Below are 18,874 nucleotides of genomic sequence, written 5' to 3'. Positions count from 1 at the left end.
AAACTATAAATAAATGAATATATAAAAATGTGATATAAATGGTTATACTGAAAATTTTATCCCGAAGTAAAAAGAATTGCTTTCTTCCTGGTCAAGCATCTGGCAATCTCGTATGATTAATTTGATGGCCTCCCCGTTTTTGGTTTATCTATGTCAGTGATCTATGTTCTTTCTATTTTCCCTTGGTTTTGCTTACATGGAGTTTATGTTGTATAAAAGATGATGCTTCGTGAAGGTGTATTGTTGAATTGTTCGTGTATTAAAAAATAAAAATTGCTCTTCTTTATGTTGGATATTGCCCCTGTCGTATCTGATATTAGAGGGACTTTCCTTCCTTCTTTCCTGGTTACACCAGCAAAGGAAGTTAAAGTACACTTTGATAAAAATAATTATTTTATATTTTTCAATTTTCACACACGTTTTTTTTTTGTTTGTGCCGCTGTTCACGTGTGAGCGGGCGCAGTCTATTGATGAAGCTAGAAACATAAGTTGTACTTTTAAAAAAGTTTCAAAATATATTTCTGTTTTTGCTCGTTTAATTCGTGCTTTTCTATTAAAATTGAGGTTTAGTACAATTGTGCTGATATTTTTTATAAGTAAGTGTCATGTCTAAACGCAGACGCGAAGCAGAAGCAAATGAAAAGTCTAGCAAAGTGAACCCCACAAGTTCAGACAGTGTGGAAGAAAAACGTGCAAAAGTTTTTGATGACGATGAAGTAAAGGTAGGAATACAATTTTGGAGTAAATTGAAAACTACCCAACATGAGCTTGTTGACAACTATAACATTATTAGAAATGACTAATACAATATGGAAATGCATGTTTTATTGAGACCTTTTTTAATATAGAGCCTTGCTCTTAACCTTAAAGATTTTTAATAAAAATGCATGGATTTGTTGGGAGAATAAGAGGTTGGTTTATTCAAATTCTCAGATATGCATGTTTTATAGTATGCATTTCATGCCCTCGACGTCAGGCACCAGCCTAGATAGTGGAAATTGTGCACCCTTGATTTTAAAAATGTCACAGTCAGAAAAGGTAGTAAACATCAATTAATAATTGACAGTTTTGTAGTTTTAATTTACACTAACCTACTGAATAGTTTTGTGGGTTATTCTCTTCAAACATTTCCCTCTCTCTCTATAGCTACCAGGTATAGTGTCTGTGTGCAGATAATGAGTATTGTACCAAACTATTGAATGATTGTATCAAAATTAATATAGAATGCAGATGAAAGCTTCGTAACTGGCAGTCCAGATGGTTTTGAAGAGTTGCGGCCACAGAGAGGACAGTCAAAGAAGAGTGAAAGTCTGTCTGACTTGGAAGAAAGACCTGAATTAATATCTCAGAAATCTTTGGATGGAGATGACAGTGCCAGTGATATGGGATCAGTAATGGAAGAAACTAACAGTCATTTATACCAAGACTTGCTTGATGCAGTGCTTAAAATGAAAGATAACAATGGCAGAATGATTTGCGAGCTGTTTCTAAAACTGCCTCCAAGACAAGTAAGTACAATACCACTACACATATTTACCTGACAAAAAAACTTCCAAACAAGTCAAATGCTGTGGCATTAAAAAGAGTAGAATACTAATCGGTTTATGGACACTTTTGATATCTAATGTGTTGAACATTTGAATGCCGGCTGATCAGTTTTTTTTGTATAATTCCAACAGCAGTACCCAGAGTATTACAGAGTGATCAAAGAACCTATTGATCTTAAAATGATTTACTCTCAAGTCAAGGTATGTTTATTGTGATTTGTGATATTCCATGAGCCCACTTTCTTTGGCTTCAACTATGGCAATGCTCTGTACCTATACTTAAAGGGCCTAGATAGAATTTACTGAGACCATTTCTTGAAAGATGTAGGAATGAATTATACAATTGTATATAATTACATAAATTTATATCAAAATAAGTGCCAGGAAGTAATTCCTCCAGTTAATTAATTCTTTATTGTGTCCAAGGAATTGCTTTTATAATTTTTTGTTTTTTATTTTGACCAAATTCCTTATTTCAGAACAATGGCTATGCTTCAATGGATGAAATTGAAAGAGACCTCAACCTTCTGGTGAAAAATGCCCACGCTTTCAATGAGCCTGGTTCACAAGTGTACAAGGTTTGAATTTCTGACTGAACCAGATGACACATTGTAACTTAGTAATGTAATATGAAGTAAATTTTTAAAAGAAGGCTACAACAAACTGTTTCATGAGATGAAAAGGAAAATCTATTCAATGGAATTGATTCTAGCAGTGGTGTTGTCACTATTGTATTCCTATAATTTTAAAGTATAATATAAATCAAAGCTGGTTTGACAAGGCGCTACAGACGAAACAGGAAGAACGAACGTCAATACCACAACTAGAAACAGCATCTTGGAATGGAAAGAGCTGCAAAGTTTGGTTGTAAAGTGCTTTAAAATGTGAGAAATACAGTCAGCCCTGTAAATTCGGCTGTTTATATAATATTTATTTTACGCGCGGAAAAAACACTACTTTCGCCTCGAAAATGGTTAATATTATCGCACGTAATACAACTAATAAAGAAAGTACGAACTTTGCAAGCTGTATTTTCAACATTTTACAACCAAACGTCGTAGTTTTACTATTTCTAGCAGCGCTGTTAGGTTTTAATCTTCTAGCTTAGATAAGAAGTCAAAACACAATGTTTTATGTTAGTTGTCTTCATGAGTAAGAACTATATATTACTGTACTTCTTAGGATGCTACAGCCATAAAAAAGACTGTTGTCACCAAACGACTAGAAATTGAACATACTTTATCTGGCGCTAAATCCAGCAAAAGATTACGGTAAGTGGGCCGAGCAGGGAAGACGAGGTTTTTTTCTCCAGACTTGAAGTATCCGTGCTTTTCCAATGCATCCAGATGATGTGTTAATATCATGCACTTCTTGATAGGTCAAAGCGTTCAACATCCAAGATGAGTTTTGCAATCAATGCCCTTCTCTCTGAATCAGATGACGAGGAGGAGGATCTTTTGAATGATGCGACACAACTCTTGGAAGAAGACGAAGGAAACAAAAAACCTGGTAATAAAATTTCGTTCCTTTTACCCTTGCTTCCCTCTCTCCCTCGTATCCCCCCCCCTCGTATCCCCTCCCTCTCCTAGCTACGCCACCCTAGATGATTATCAAAGTCTTGGCGCTTTACAGTGAACAATTGTTTTCCAGATGGCGACAGCGAGGATCCATTTCTAACGCTGTATAACTCTGTTCGAATATACTCTGACTACAGTGGACGAATATTGAGCGAGGCTTTTATGAGATTGCCGTCTAAAAGGTGAGAATATTTACGAAAACGTGAGTTTATACCTAGTTCACAGCCATCGTTGTCGTTAATCAACTAAAGTAATTAAAAACGTTCATTTTAGAGCATATCCTGATTATTATGAAATCATAAAAAATCCCATTGGATTGTTGAGAATTGGTTCCAATATAAAGGTCATTTCACATCATAATTTGGTTTTCAGAATTGCACAGCTAAATCCCCAGGCTGCATATTTCTTTGTAAAGTTGGCACATTTACCAGCTCTTTAGTTGATATCCTTATTCAAATTTTCAGAACAATTACTACGAAAGCCTGGATGTGCTTGTTGCTGAGATAAATCAGTGTTTTGAGAACGCAAAAATTTTCAATGAAACTGAATCTATGTTATATCAGGTAACGTGGCAACTGGCTAGCATCTCACGTTTATCGTGGTGATTTGGAAAACATATATTCCCGGCCTCAAATTAGATGCGATTAACCCTTGTCTTTCCTTTTTATTATCATCGCAGGACGCTGTGACGTTGCAGGACATTTTGAAGACGAAGAAATCTGAAGTTGAGAAGATGTGTCAGAGTAAAGGAATTCCGCTTACAAGAGCGGTCAGCAAGGTAATGAGGGTTAATGAGGGTGATGAAGGTCAACGAGGTTAAGGAGGGTTGACAAGGGTAATGGGGGTTAACGAGGTTAATAAGGGTCAACAAGAGTAATGAGTGTCGACAAGGGTAATAGGGGGTTGATGAGGGTTAATGAGGGTTAATGAGGGTCGACAAGGGAACTGGGGGTTGACGAGGTTAATAGGATCAACAAGGATAATGAGAGTCAACGAGGGTAATGAGGATTAACATGAGGGTCATGCAGTTGTGAGCTATTCCCTCTAGACATCCACGTTTAGTGGAAGCTGTGATGGAAGCCGTCTAGTGTTGTTGCAGAAGTGATTTTCAGTTTTAGACTGTAGCTTATAAGCAAAAGCTAAAGAAACACTGTCATCTAAGCAGTGTGTTGCAAATATCGATAACTCAGCTTCGTATTCCAAACTAGAAAATACCAAAAACTAGTGAGCAAACCCCGAGTGAAGAGGGAGATGTGGAAACAAAAGAAACTCCTGTTTCGGGAGGCAAAGCTTTGAGTAAGAAACCTGGCAAGAAACAGAGTGAAAATGAAGCGTTTAAAAAACGTATGAAAGAATTATATAATGCTGTTGAAAAATACCAGGTAAGACCTGTGTCTGTATATTTCATTCAATGAAACTTGGAGCAAATAATGGCAAAGAAATCTATTTTAGATTAGTTTCATTAGAAAGAAATTATTTTAGATTAGTGTCCTGTCAATCTTCTATCCACTCGCATAGTCTGAAATTATCCTGAACATTTCTACTTTAGAATAATATGCCAGCTGCTTTAATACTTAAAAATGTTTGAAATTTTACTTTAGGACGAAAATGGGAGGCTTTTGTCGGAACTCTTTTTGGAGTTACCTTCAGCCTCAGTGAGTATAACAATTATAATCCTATCGTCACACACACAGTCGTGCCTGCATCTCTCGAGTCTTGATAATTCTGATAAGAAGTTTGCTTCGCCTAATTTTTCCTGGGGGTCTAAGTCTAATACGATATTTGTCTTTTAGCTTTATCCAGATTATTACGAGATCATCACGGAACCAACGTGTTTACACATGATTGAAAAGAACATACGAGAAGGCAAGGTCAGTTGGTCTGATCTAGTTACATGTTGTTACATAATAATTTTTATTTTTCATGTGTTAACATTAGGATTGCTGAAGTTGATACGGTGGATAACTGTGGATTGTATAAGATTGGATTTTGTATATTTTTAGTACCAAACGGAACAGCAGTTTCTTTTGGATTTTGAAATTATGTTTGAGAACGCAAAGCATTACAATGAAGTTGGTTCTCAAGTGCACCAGGTGAGTCCATTGTTAAGAAAGTTTTAAGTTCATCTATCTGATGTTGTAAAGACTTGCTTGTGCTAGTCTTTTTCAATTGAATGAAAAACGATACAATAGAGTGATTTAATTTACGATTCTTTTTTTAGGATGCCCTGACATTGGATAAAGTCCTCAAAAAGAAACGAAAATCTCTCGGACGGCCATTATTAGGTGTGTTTTCAAAGTTTGCAAAACATACTCATACATACCAGAGCATATTTAGGGTTAAAGTTTTGCTGGTATTCAATGTTTCAGCTCAAGTTGAGAGTGGTACCTCACCAAGCATCACTACTAAACAACTTCCTGCAAGCAACAAACAAACAACACCAACTAAATCTCGCTCTAGTTCAGGCAGAACGTATCAAGCAGGTTCTTCAACAGATGTCAAGGAGCTTTGTAAAGAACTGTATAATTCTGTTAAAGATTACACGGTAAATTGTTTGCCTAAATCAACTTTAAACTGTAATGGTTCATTCAGTTCTCAGTAGTCTAGAAGTGATAGTAAAGGAAATGATGAAAATATGTAAAATGCTTCAAACTTTCGTTTCAGGACAATACTGGTCGTTACCTTTGTGGGATTTTTCAAAAGCTTCCTTCAAAAGCAGTACGTTCACTGTCTTTAATATACCGCCTGGGTAATGCTTGTGAGACGAGGTTTTTAATTGCTACACGAGGGAATTGCTTTACGTGAAATTTTGTTCATTTTCGTATTTGTTCAAACAGAAGTGATCTGACTATTTCCAGGATTATCCTGATTACTATGCCCTGATCAAGATCTGAATATTTCCAGGATTATCTTAATTACTATGCCCTGATCAAGATCTGATTACTTCCAGGATTATCCTGATTACTATATGCCCTGATCAAGATCTGATTACTTGCAGGATTATCCTGATTACTATGCCCTGATCAAGAGACCCATTGATATGACAAAGATCTCTGGTAAATTTCATGCTGATCAATACAGTACCCTGGAGGAATGTTTTCAAGATTTTGTTCTTATGTTTGATAATGCCTGCAAATATAACGATCCAGACTCACAAGTGTACAAGGTAATTTTCTTTCGTTTTCCCAAGTTACATATTGTAGTATCTTTTGTGGTCCACCGTGATGAACACGCCCACGAACAAGTTCCACCAACGATCCTAAACAAAAATCAGATCAACTCCGCGTACAGTATTTCATAATTTTGTTTATTATTATTTGTCCCTCTTCATGAATTTTTCCTGTTGTCATAGGACTCGTTGGTTTTATTAAGAGAGCTTTTGGCAACGAAACTTGAACTTTTAGGTACGAATATCATTTTTTATTATATACAGCTACACAACCGGTGAATATGAGCTAATGTTCAATCTGATTGGCTTTCTAATTAGACGGATATCATTTCATATAGCTACTCCATGATGACCATGAAAATGTGAAACGTTTTTGTTGATTTAGTTGTTCTTGTTTCTTGCAAGGTGACTGTGAGCTTCGAGTTCCGGATGTTCCTGATCTTGTCCAGAAAATGTTGGAAGATCTTTATAACTCTATAATACATCATCAGGTATGGCATCATCAAATAATCGACGATGACCAGGTCAAAAGAGACCATGAGATGCATGAGCTAGGATGAGATGCACGAGCTAGGATGAGGGTTTATTTGATTATTACTATACATCAACTCACATCCAGATCTCGTCGACTGATTTGGATCAGTTCAAGGTTAAGATCTGATGACTCTAGCTGTCTTTGAGGGACATGGTTGTATTGTGGATAATTCTTTCGTGAAAAAGCCAGTTATCTAGCTATTTTGGTGCAGCTCTCATCCTTATTTCGTTGTTTGTATTTTAATGTTAAGTTTTTCAATTAGGATGATGAAGGTCGTTGTTACAGTGATTCATTATTGAAGTTAGCGAGTGTTGAAGAAGTGAATGAAGCTGGGGAAAAACGGTGGGATATTCACACCATTACATCATCAATTTAGTTTTACATTGAATTGAAGCCTTTTAGCAAACGATGTCCTCGAAAACCGACTGGTGATAATTCTGAAACATTTTGTTGTTGTAGTAATATTTTGACCTTGTCTACCATTGGAAAACTCATTCAGAAGGTAAAAAAATTAATGTCGAGTGTAACGAAGAAAGTCTTTTTTTCAAATATTTTAAGAGTTTTTTTGTTTTTCAGCGTTATTACAAGAGATTAGACAAACTGCAAGAAGATCTGTATGCTTTCTTTGAAAATGCTCGAACACATCGTTCTGATACCGAGGTGGGTTTCTTAAAATTTACAATTCTTAAGAAATATAAATATGTTTGCTTTTGTCCGGTCAGGGTTTTTCTATCGTGTCAGCCTATTAAAATTTTGGGCACCTTTGGCATGTTGTCTGACTGTATGGGGCCGCTAGAGGCACGATTTTAAACAAACATGCAAGTTGCATAATTCTGCAAGCATGAAATCATCATCCTCGAGACATGTATTTTGATTACACGCACGGTGTTTGTAGGTCTACGACGACGCCGTAGAACTGCAACAGTTTTACGTGCAGCAACGTGATCGTGTTTGCAAAGATGGAGAACGTTTCGTGTCGCCTGCAATCTCGCAAACGAAACGACATTTGCAGCACGAACTGGACGAGGAACGAAAACGAAAAACGAGGGAAGAAGCCTCGGATACGGTCGATGTTGCAAATGATGAGGTGTGAAGCAAAGTGGATGACCTTCATTTAACATCAGTTTATTGTGGCTATGGTCTCTTGTCACTTAATCCTCGGTTAATTTGACTTTCTTATCAACTTCTTCTCCTTTAGATTGGGCTCACTGAGCTTCCTGAAATCAAACTTGGTGATCTAGAAATTGCAGTTGGTGATTTTGTTCATGTGGAGGATAATGGGTTATTATCCAGGACATACGAAATATCTTTGATCAATTACGCTTTGGGTTACTTAAATAATAGATATTTGTGAATGTTTTACGACCTAAATCCTCTTGTTTCATTTTCTTGTAGAGATCGTTTTATTATTGGTATAGAAAAAATGTGGACTGACAAGGCAGAGATGAAGGTACACTTAGTAGATTTGTGTAATATTTTCTGGGTTGCTGATGTAGTTAATTAGAAACTGTGCATGCTGATTTATTTAATCTTTTTACAGTGGATACGTGGTACTTGGTTTTATCGCCCAGAACAGACTCTTTGTGATGGAAGTCGCAAATTTATTGAAAAGGTATTGCATGAAAACAGGAACTATTGAAAATCGGAGCGTAATGTGGGACTATTATGAACTAAAAGGGACTATTGTTGACTAGATAGGATCTTTTGTTGGAACGCCACACTTTGTATTTGAACGGCCCATGAATTGATGGTGGTATTTTTCATCTTTTGTAGGAAGTAGTCCGCAGTGATAGAAAATCAGCGATAAAAGTGAATCAAATAAAAGGACGTTGTTATGTCATGCACATCAAGAATTACATAAGAAGTAAACCACATGTAAGTCAAGCTTTTTTACTCTCAGAAGGAAAATTATTTTTTCAGCGTGGTGGTTTAGAAGGCAAAATGATTAGTGAACATAGTTCAATGTGGCAATGGCGTTGTTCCCTTTGGAGAAGTAAAGATCTCCAGAAGTAATGATTTTTTAGAGAAGAATATTGATGTTCTGCCTCTTTCCCAGGATATTAATCGTAAAATACTTGACTTCTTATGCAACTCGAGGGAGAACAAATTGGAATTACCCAGTTTATAATAAGATTATTTCATTTTTCACTCTTTCACAGGATTTCGAAGACGATGATATATACGTGTGTGAATGTTCGTACAATGTTGGTCGAAAGTCGTTCAAGAAAATCAAGTCTTGGCCAGGGGGACATGGGCATACAATGCGATATGTACCACGTGAACAACCACTGCCCCTTAAACGTTCTCCTCTCGACCCAAGCAAGACTGGACTGGGGGGAGAGTAATGATGAAGATTTGATTACGTCATTATTTCAAGCCACGGAAGAGAGAAAGGTATTGTCTATGTCTGTCTTATTTTTATCATCAGACCTAAAAATATATGAGCAGAATATTATTAACATATTATTCTTGATCTCAAGAGTTTACAAATTGAAGTTCCAAATTCAGAAGGCTACATCAACTACGAACAGTTCTGGACAGATTCTGGCTGCTATAAACTTGGTAGGGATATTCAGATAATTTTGATTATTGATTTTCTATTGCCCGAAATGTAAATATTTCTTGCTTTGCAGGCGACACTGTGTTCTGTCAAACAGACGAAGGTTATTCCTCGATCGCTAGGATTGATAAAATATGGACAGATCGATCGTAAGTTTTAGCTAAGACAACGAATGTTAGATCTTCATTGAAATAATCTTCGATACAACTAAAATACTAAATATTATTTGTTTCAACATGCAGTGGTATGACTTATTTCTGTGGTACGACATTCATCAAGCCAGACGACACCCAACATCTGCCAACGCATATGTTTTATGACAAAGAAGTTTTCCATGTTCCAGTCGACGATGTCCATCGCATGTGCGATATTGAAAGAAAATGCTTTGTCTTGCCAATCAGAGAGTACATGAGATGTAAGAATGATAAAATTGTTATATTTCTTCAGAGGTTTCTGCAAACACATTCAACATGTTTCATGATGCATTTCAAGGTCGTCCAACTGACGTGCCTGAGGAAGATGTTTTCCTTTGTGAATCAAGATATGACGAGGATGATGGTGGACATTATAGGAAACTTAAGGGTCTGAAGGTACAATATATTGTATCTCGTGTTTAAAATATATCACATTTTTGGCAAGAAAGAAAACATTGTAATTCTGGTTTGCCTTTTGCCAGAGACCAACATTATCAACCAGTGTTTATGAAGAGGAATTCCATTTCTTTGAAGAAAACCTGAATCTTGTTAAAGTAAGAGAAGAATAATTCCCGGGCAATAATTTCACTGATTTTTAGATCATCGAATACTTATTCCAATGTTGTATTTCGTTGTAGAAACCTTCACCATTGTTGGTAAAAGATCTTAGTGAACTTCGTCGAGATGACAGGATTGTTTCACCCTCGTCTTCTGCAGGAGATGGTGAATCAAACAAGGTTTGTTGTTTGAAGTAAGGAACCAAGGTCATAAACGACAACACGTTTTGACCCTCTTGGGAGAACGTGTAGATTTAACTGATGTTTTGGTACTCTTGTTTTAGGGTACGAAGAAACGTTCCCGAGCGCAGTCTGGATTTTTGCTCTTCTCTACCGAAAGACGTGGTGTTTTACGTAAACAGTATCCAGACTACGGCTTTGGGGATATTAGTAGACTTGTGGGGACAGAGGTAGGATGTAGTTAGTATCTTCAGGACATCATCGTTCATGAGGCATTCTGTTCAATCTTATTTTCCTTTAAGTGGAAGAACTTGAGTCCGATGAAGCGCGAAGAATGGGAATCACGTGGTAACTCACAAGCAACAAGCAAAGCTCCAATAACTTCACCTTCAGCATATTTCTCCGCTCCTGGTCTCGTATACGACTGTCTCTGGCAAGGATGTGATTATCAATATGAAAATCTTAGTGAATTGATCATTCATGTCTTAGAAAGCGGAGGACATCTCATCAAAATGGGTAAGAGATTTAAATCTAAAATACTTTAGCGTCACTTCACGTATACCACGTATATAAATTTTTATTTTTGGTTGAACAGACAATGGCATATGTCCTTGTGTTTGGAGGAATTGCGAAAGACTCAAGAGAGGAATGAGGTAAGATTTTCAAAACATGCGCTAGAACGAGGAAACAATCTTCATATTAACGTTTTATATTAGTAATATACATTTAGTAAGACAACTTTACAACATTTAATAACGTCTTTTAACCTTCATCAGGCCTTTTAATTCATTGACAAAACTCATCAGACATTGCCGTGAAGTTCATTTGAAAGGCCCGCCGAGACGTGTGGAAATTCATGAACGAAGCAAGTAAGTAGTCTGTGTATCTTGTGTCGGGGAGACATCGATCAGCTAAGCTGAATCAGCTTTTTAATTTATCACAACGAAATCTTTATAAATCCACACTGGAAAGAAATCACGCACTATTATTGATGTCAGTATGATTTCTAGGAATTTTTTCCCTAAGAACCAAGCCCCTGTGCAACTTGAACGTCCCTCCCCCAGTCCTGTATCCACCAATCAAAATCAAGGACCAGGCAACAACCAAGCCTTTGTTGGTGTCGTTCCCTCGCCCACACCAAGTCAAGTATTAGGAGGTGGTCTTGCAACGGTCAATATCAACCCCGGTCTACTCGATCAACAGTTCTCTAATGTTATGAGAATGCCAACGCCAGGCCTCGCTCAAAGTAAGTGTAACAAGCTGAACATAAGCGTCCTGAGACAGACTATTAGTACAGATGAAAGATATGTTTCAGTTAGAAATATAGGTCGAGATTCACCGAGTATAATTGCTTCTATAATTCAGATATGATGAGCCTAACGAATAGTTTCGGCAATCAAGGCATGTCACCATTATCAGCGCAGAGTACAGCAAATCTTCAAAGATCGCCTTCTGTAATGACTGGCTCACCGATACCCCCGACAGCCGTCAATCAGTTTACACAGATGCCAAACATGGGTAACGTATATTTCTAGCATGTTGCATGATTATATTTACATGTAGTTAAGAACGAATTGTGTATAATATTCTTCATTATTTCACTTAGGAACCAATATCGCCCAGCAGCAGTTTGCCAACACCTTACAACAATTCTCATCAGTGTACCAACAACAACAGCAACAACAATCACAACAACTGCCACAACTACAACAACAACCAGATCAATTACCACCACCTTTTACACCTAATATGCCCCCAGCTATTCCTCCACAACCAACACAGATCACCCAGTCTAGACCGCAAGCTCCACCAATGAGCCAACCAACAATGTTTCCAATACAAAGACCCCAAGCCATGGATACACAAACCACTGAAGTTCAGGTAGGTCTGTTGACCTGCATGCAACCGTTATGGCTTCGTTTGACGAGCTTCGATTTTGTATAGTAAAAGCTGGTTTTCATTCACTCGTAATTGTCCAAAACGTTTCAAGATGTACTGATGTATTGAAGTTTTTCCTCTGGTTTATATTTCACATGGGTGAAAATGACAGTTCCGACTACAGCGCAACATGTAAACCTTATTTATTTCAATTTAGATGACTCCTTTATTTCATTCTCCTCCACCTCGTCAACAAAAGCTTCTTCATTCCGACGCCTACCTCAGGTACCTCACAAGATATGCTAATTTCTGCGCAATGCGCATGAATCCACCTTGTCGCACATTATGATAATTCATGAACTGTAGCAATAATCATATTTTGTTATTTTTAGATATATCGAAGGTTTGCGCGATGGTACGCCGCATCTAAGCAACTGGAACCCAAATAAACCCGATGTAACCAAACTTACCCCGCAGCAACAATCACAACTGCCAGTACAATGGTTGGGCTCCGCCTATAACCCTCATCCATCCACCGTTGATGCATTGTGGGCTCTCAGAGAGCATATGTTGAATGATGCTTTGAAATTGGCCAAGTTTTCACATAAGAGCTCCTGATTTACCCTAGTTTGATGTCATAACTGTAGTTTTAACAAGAGAACTTCAATCACGCATTTGATGTTTTATTGTTAGTGTTTTAGAATTCTCAATGTAGCGAGGAGTATGTTCATGTATTTATTAAGTTTTCATTGTACAGTGGTTGTGATGACAGAGAGTAACAGTGTTTTGTATGACTTTTATGGCACTATATATGTATGTACAACAGAGTCTTGCTCAATATTTTTTCTGCCCTATTTGCAAGCTCGTCTCTGTTTTTGCATTTCCGAAAATAACGCTTGATTAATATTTGATCACGTGATAATGGCAATATGGAGGATATGAAATCTCCGGCTCTGCAGTACACCGGCAAGTAAAAAAGGGCATCCTTCATTAAAATTATTTGTGGTTTTGTTATAATTACAAGAATATAAGGCTTAATATTAGTATAGTATTGCTTTTTTTGTCCCTAAAAGCACAAATTTAAAATGAGATTTTTAGGGAAAGTTTTTTGAGCACGTGTGTAGTTAGTGTGAGTGTTATAATATCACGTGTTAGTCACGGCCGATAAATGGACAAGAAGGTCCAATCGTTCAATACGTTGAACTTGGTTCGTGTTATTTTTGTTTAATCTTTATTATGGTTGATCGTTTGCGTTATCCAGCCTCATGTCCTTCGAGAAGTTTAGTCAACAAGCCAGTTTGCCTGGCCATGGTGGGTCTTCCAGCCCGAGGAAAGACTTTTATTGCTAGAAAGCTGGCAAGATATTTAAACTGGATTAGCATTGAGACACAAGGTTAGTTGATATAAAATATTATTTTAAATGTCGGATAGCTGAGGATATTATAATCAGATAATCCACATGATAAAACTGCGCTTTGTGATTATAATTTTCACTGTAAAAGTTCGTTCTAAATTTGGAAACAGACGCCATAAATAAGAGAACAAGTTTAAGTAAAAACCGTTCCACTGGCAGGTTGAAAAACAATGATGTACAGATATTAGGAGTTTGTTAGAATTTGATAATTTGATAAAATACGGGGAGTCTCAAAACACCATTGTTAAAATTTGAATTCCGTGTTCACGAATTTTATTTAGCCCGTGGGGATTAATGCAACTTATAAAATACTAAATACGAAAAATTTGAAATTGGGAATATGATTGTAATTTGCTTTGAAAGAAAATTGAGATATTTTTCAATGGCGAAAGTAATTATAATTGTTACAAAGAATGTGAAATATTTTAACACAATAACCCTGCAGGATGTATATAATATACCCACGCTTTATAATAATCTGTTTCAAGTGGCCATTATATTGCAAGTGTTACACGATTTCAGGGTGTTACCAAAGCAAATGATTTGCCTATGATCCGTAACTACAAAAAAAGATCGAAGATACCATTGCACTTAAAATCAGCTACAGTGCATTTTATTTAGAAATAGTCCCTTGTAAGACACACATAATAGGTTGTATTTTCTTTGTGTCAAAAGTGTGGTACATGTCTTGACTGTCTTGACATTTTTCCACTTGTCTATTTCAGAGATGCCCATAATATATTTTGCAAAATGTTTGTCATTGTTGTTTTACTGACAAGGTCATAAGATATTCTAGCTTGACACTTATGAACATTGTGAAACAATTTACATTGCAGTGTTCAGTTCAGGAAACTACCGTCGGGATCTTCTCAAGTCTCAATGTACCCATGAGTTCTTTGACCCAAATAATCCAAAGGGAATTGCAATTAGGGAGTAAGTTTAAATTCCATTGCTGTACATGAAGGCTTTGATGTTTTTGCGAAAACAATCAAATATATTAACGTATCTTCAAGTAATTTTATGATAATTCCTAGTAGATTGCAGTTTTTCAAGTGAAATATTCAAGTATATACAATCATTTTTACATATTTTTTGATGATTTTAACAGAATAATTAATATGCATTTTTTTAACTTTTATTACATAATAAGCTATCAAATTACATTTGATAATAATTGTTATGTCTTCATTAAGACGCTGTGCAGAACTGGCCATGAACGACATTGCAATCTGGTTGAATGGCCAAGGCCAAGTTGCTGTATGTGATATGCAGGGTCATCACTAGAAGTTTAATTGGGGATTGGATATTCATATATTTATGTTTAAATGAGTGTAAAAGCAAACCTAAGAGGAATATTTGAATATACATCCTTTAATTAAACTTCTAGCAATATCCCTGGGGTCGGTTGTTCGAAAGGCGTTTAGCTTAAACGGTGGATAAGCCAAAGTTTAAAAATACTCTCGTACATCTTGTGAATGACTGAACCTGTATCTTATGCATTTAATATGTGCTTCCATTGACAATTAAACTATTTACATCGAGATATTTCAGCTCAGTTGTTCAATAAATAGATAATTTGGTTTTCCATTTTTAACTTATCCACCGTTTAAGCTAAACGCCTTTCGAACAACCGGCCCCTGGTGTTTTGTTCCATATTTGCTATTTATATAGTCCTGCTGTTTATCTTGTTGTCCTCATTATCAGCCTACCTGTTTCTAAAATTAAAAAATGCATTCAGTTATTATGTATTTTTTCAGATTTTTGATTCAACAAATGGCACCAGAAAACGACGTGAAAAAGTGATCAATTTCTGCAAGCAGAATAACTTTAAGGTAACGATGAACTAGCTAGGTTGAAGTGAAGAGAGTTATAATTTTGATCTTTTTTCCCTTTTACATTTTAGTTGTTATTTATTGAGTCTTATTGTGATGATTCAAGTATTGTTCATTCTAATATAATGGTAGGTTTTTTTCGCATGTGATTTGTACCTGCACAGTGATTGATAACTGCTTGGTAATTGATCGCTGCACGGTGATTGTAATTGCATGGTGATTGTAATTACATGGTGAGTGATTTCTGCATGGTAGTGGTACCAACATGGTAATTGGTACCTGCATGGTAAGTGGTACCAGCATGGTAAGTGGTACCAGCATGGTAAGTGGTACCAGCATGGTAAGTGGTACCTACATGGTAGGTAAGTGGTACCAGTGTGGTAAATGGTACCAGCATGGTTATTGATAACTCCATGGTGAGTGGTACCTAGAGACAAGTTGTGCCTGCATATTAAGTGATACATATATGTGGCAAGTTACACCTTCTTCACTGTAGCTAATACCAACATTGTATGTTGCACCTGCTTTTGAGAGTCATGCCTGCATTGTGAGGTACACCAGCAATGGTAGATGGTACAGGCATGTTGGTTTTCACCTGCAAGGTTACATCATGCAATGTGTGGTACAATGGGTCCCAAAAAAGATAACATGTTGTGTTCTATAATCATTCAACCTAATATGAATACCGGCAGCTCAATAACCAATCTTTGCAAGTCTAAAAAGCCCAGCAAGACTGCATTGACCAAGCAGAAAACAAAATTTATTATTAAATCTCAACTCCTAGAACTACTACATATAATAAAAGTGGTGCATACGGAATGGCCTGACTGGGTATATTTTTATTTAACACAGGAAGTAAAAGTAACAAGTCCAGATTATAAGAATGTATCACCTGAGCAAGCATGTGAAGATTTTAAAGCAAGAATCAAACTTTATGAAACACAGTACGAACCTTTGTGTTCAGAAATGGACAATCAAGTACGATTTCTTAAAGTTGTCAATACTGGAAAGCGATTTGTGGTCAACAGAGCTGAAGGTATAATTAAGTGCTAATTTCGTATGTATCTATGGCGATGTAGAAAGCTTATTTACAAAAGTGTATAGTTCTGTTAATCTCTCACAGACTTGTTAATCCTAACTATACCTGCTCTTCAGCACTCCTGGAACCTATTACATTACTGAAGAGCACGCAATATGTGAAAGGGGTCCGCTAGAGCAAGAGTCTTACCTCTGTTACGATTATCATCTGTTCACATCTTATAGGTTATGTTGAGAGTAAAGTTGTATACTATACGATGAACATTCACGTTACACCCAGATCGATTTACTTGACTAGGGTAGGTTGAATTTTCCGTCTTAAACAGCAGTAATATGCCATATATTGGAGTATCCATGCATATATTTTATTTTCTTTAGCATGGAGAGAGTGGATTTAATTTAAAGGGTCGGATTGGTGGCGACTCCGAGCTTTCGCCACATGGACAAAAGGTATTTTTGTTCGACGAAAAATGAAATATTGTATTTTTTGTTCATGAACATTTCTTGAATTTATAGTTTGCAGAGGTCCTTGGTGAGTTTGTTAATGAACAATCTCTCGAAAACCTAAAGGTAACCATCATTCTTTATAGTCATATTGTTCACAATTTCCCACGTGTTTCTCGTAAATCTCAATCACAAACAGCAATGTTTAGATGATAACTGACATTCATAAACTTCATTGCTCAGGTTTGGACAAGTCAATTAAAAAGAACATCTCAGTCTGCCCAACACATCAAAGCTCCAGTTGAACAATGGAAAGCTTTGAACGAACTTGATGCTGTAAGTCCCAACGATTACTGCTCAACTCCATAAAATTGGAGTAGTTACGATTTATTTGAAAATATTTCAGGGTGTTTGTGATGGCATGACATATGAAGAAATTCAAGAAAAATATCCAGAAGATTTCGCCAGACGAGATCAGGACAAGTTTCACTACCGTTACAAAAGAGGAGAGGTAAATCCAGTAATAAGCCAGTATCTTTTGCATTTTCACAGTCAAAAAATCGTGTTTTAGCTCCTAGATACGTTTCTTCCATGCAATATTTTAGTCCTCGAGGCTGCTAGGTTTCCTTGTAGTCGTGCCAATTAACTGCATGCTCGATGATTTTTTTTTCAGTCTTATGAGGATATTGTTATTCGCTTGGAGCCTGTCATATTGGTAAGCAAAATACTTTAGCCTTTTCAATAATTACGTCTAACGTGTTCAGGAGCCAATCGCCTTGTGTCTTCATTGTTGAGAACGAGCAGGACTTCCTGGATAAAAACGTATTTGTGATGAAACCTTCGTCAAGTGTGTTCGTGTTCCTCGATGCAGGTTGAGAAGACTTATCCACATTTTTTTGCGTTCTAGGAACTTGAAAGACAACAAAATGTTCTAGTGATATGTCATCAGGTGAGTGCTTGCATGGTTAAAAATTTAAATCACAATCGTACCAACTGCATGTAACTCGCGTTCTGTGTTTCTTCTCTAGGCCATAATGAGATGTTTACTTGGGTATTTTCTTGAAAAAAACAAAGCTGAGTTACCTTATCTACCAGTGCCATTACACACGGTCTTCAAATTGACGCCAATTGCCTACGGTATAAATCCATTAGCGGTGTTCGTCTTTTAAGATAAAGGTATTTAAAAATACTTTGTCTTTCTACTTAAAACCCATATTTTTTAAGGTTGCAAGGTTGAGACGTTTCCTCTTGGAGTCGAGGCTGTCAACACACAGCGAGAACGGCCAAAGGTAATTTTTGCTCTATGTTTCGATTATATGCTCTAGATTCATCTTAGTTCGTCTCAATATACACCGGCAAAGAGGCAAAAGCGTCTTCTAATAACTTGCATCAACAGCGGCCTAAATATACAAATATACCTCACAACGTTTTGATCTAGGAGAGCTAGTAAGAGTAACTATAATTGCTTCAGCCTTAGGTCTAAACATCGAGAGGTTTTTGTGTGTTTAAGGCATTTGTTAAACCATTATACTATTGAACTATAGAACTATTATATTTATTGATATATGAGTAATTTGATTCTCACCAACAGAATGTTCAAGTGGGAAGAAAACCCGAAGATGCTTTAGTTACTGTTCCACCACATTTTAACTAAACACTTGTTGTTGACATCCTGCAAAAACGTCCAGGATCTCTGTCGCATCCATCGTGAACGGATCGAGAGATCGTATAGTTATTTGCAGAGAAAATTTATAGAAATGTAGAATTGTTATTTAAATTCGTGCGATATATTATATTTATTTGGATAATTGTAAATAATACTGCTGAAAAAGATTGTATTACTGATTTAAAGAAAGTGTCATTTGAATTTTTTACGGTGAACCCTGATTTAGGTTGTATAAGAATTAAAAGTTGGATAAACCTCCCTAGGAATAGGCTTGTCGCTGGAC

At 36.5% G+C, this 18,874-nt stretch overlaps 2 protein-coding genes across 2 annotated transcripts; both read left to right on the top strand.

Moving 5' to 3' along the window:
* The first annotated feature begins 155 nt into the window (after nt 1-155).
* Nucleotides 156-12,989, top strand: LOC114521816 (protein polybromo-1-like). The gene is given in 45 exon segments (XM_028542358.1): nt 156-722; nt 1,224-1,508; nt 1,680-1,748; nt 2,027-2,125; nt 2,730-2,818; nt 2,926-3,056; nt 3,198-3,306; nt 3,398-3,467; nt 3,589-3,687; nt 3,804-3,902; nt 4,333-4,506; nt 4,726-4,779; nt 4,918-4,995; nt 5,128-5,217; nt 5,346-5,409; nt 5,494-5,669; nt 5,789-5,842; nt 6,123-6,290; nt 6,477-6,528; nt 6,699-6,784; nt 7,091-7,170; nt 7,288-7,330; nt 7,405-7,488; nt 7,724-7,915; nt 8,027-8,109; nt 8,224-8,278; nt 8,369-8,440; nt 8,602-8,703; nt 8,988-9,161; nt 9,163-9,222; nt 9,309-9,390; nt 9,462-9,537; nt 9,631-9,803; nt 9,881-9,978; nt 10,065-10,136; nt 10,221-10,319; nt 10,424-10,549; nt 10,622-10,835; nt 10,915-10,972; nt 11,096-11,188; nt 11,330-11,565; nt 11,685-11,837; nt 11,926-12,200; nt 12,415-12,482; nt 12,590-12,989. Coding segments are annotated over 45 exon segments (5,157 nt in total). The 5' UTR covers nt 156-605; the 3' UTR covers nt 12,816-12,989.
* Nucleotides 12,990-13,338: 349 nt separating this feature from the next.
* On the top strand, nt 13,339-18,775 carry LOC114521814 (6-phosphofructo-2-kinase/fructose-2,6-bisphosphatase-like). Its single transcript, XM_028542355.1, has 16 exons — nt 13,339-13,590; nt 14,448-14,544; nt 14,805-14,868; nt 15,369-15,443; nt 15,515-15,571; nt 16,296-16,479; nt 16,707-16,780; nt 16,860-16,931; nt 16,998-17,051; nt 17,169-17,261; nt 17,332-17,436; nt 17,599-17,640; nt 17,833-17,874; nt 17,954-18,062; nt 18,150-18,214; nt 18,517-18,775. Exons 1-16 carry the CDS (start codon nt 13,434-13,436, stop codon nt 18,577-18,579), a joined length of 1,353 nt encoding a protein of 450 aa, XP_028398156.1. The 5' UTR covers nt 13,339-13,433; the 3' UTR covers nt 18,580-18,775.
* Nucleotides 18,776-18,874: the final 99 nt, after the last annotated feature.

The sequence above is a fragment of the Dendronephthya gigantea genome, unplaced genomic scaffold, assembly GCF_004324835.1.
Source record: "Dendronephthya gigantea isolate DGI-Jeju-01 unplaced genomic scaffold, DenGig_1.0 000021F, whole genome shotgun sequence".
Classification (NCBI taxonomy): domain Eukaryota; kingdom Metazoa; phylum Cnidaria; class Anthozoa; order Malacalcyonacea; family Nephtheidae; genus Dendronephthya; species Dendronephthya gigantea.
The sequence above is the reverse complement of the archived record's forward strand: the minus strand, read 5'-3'. Positions and strand labels throughout refer to the sequence as shown.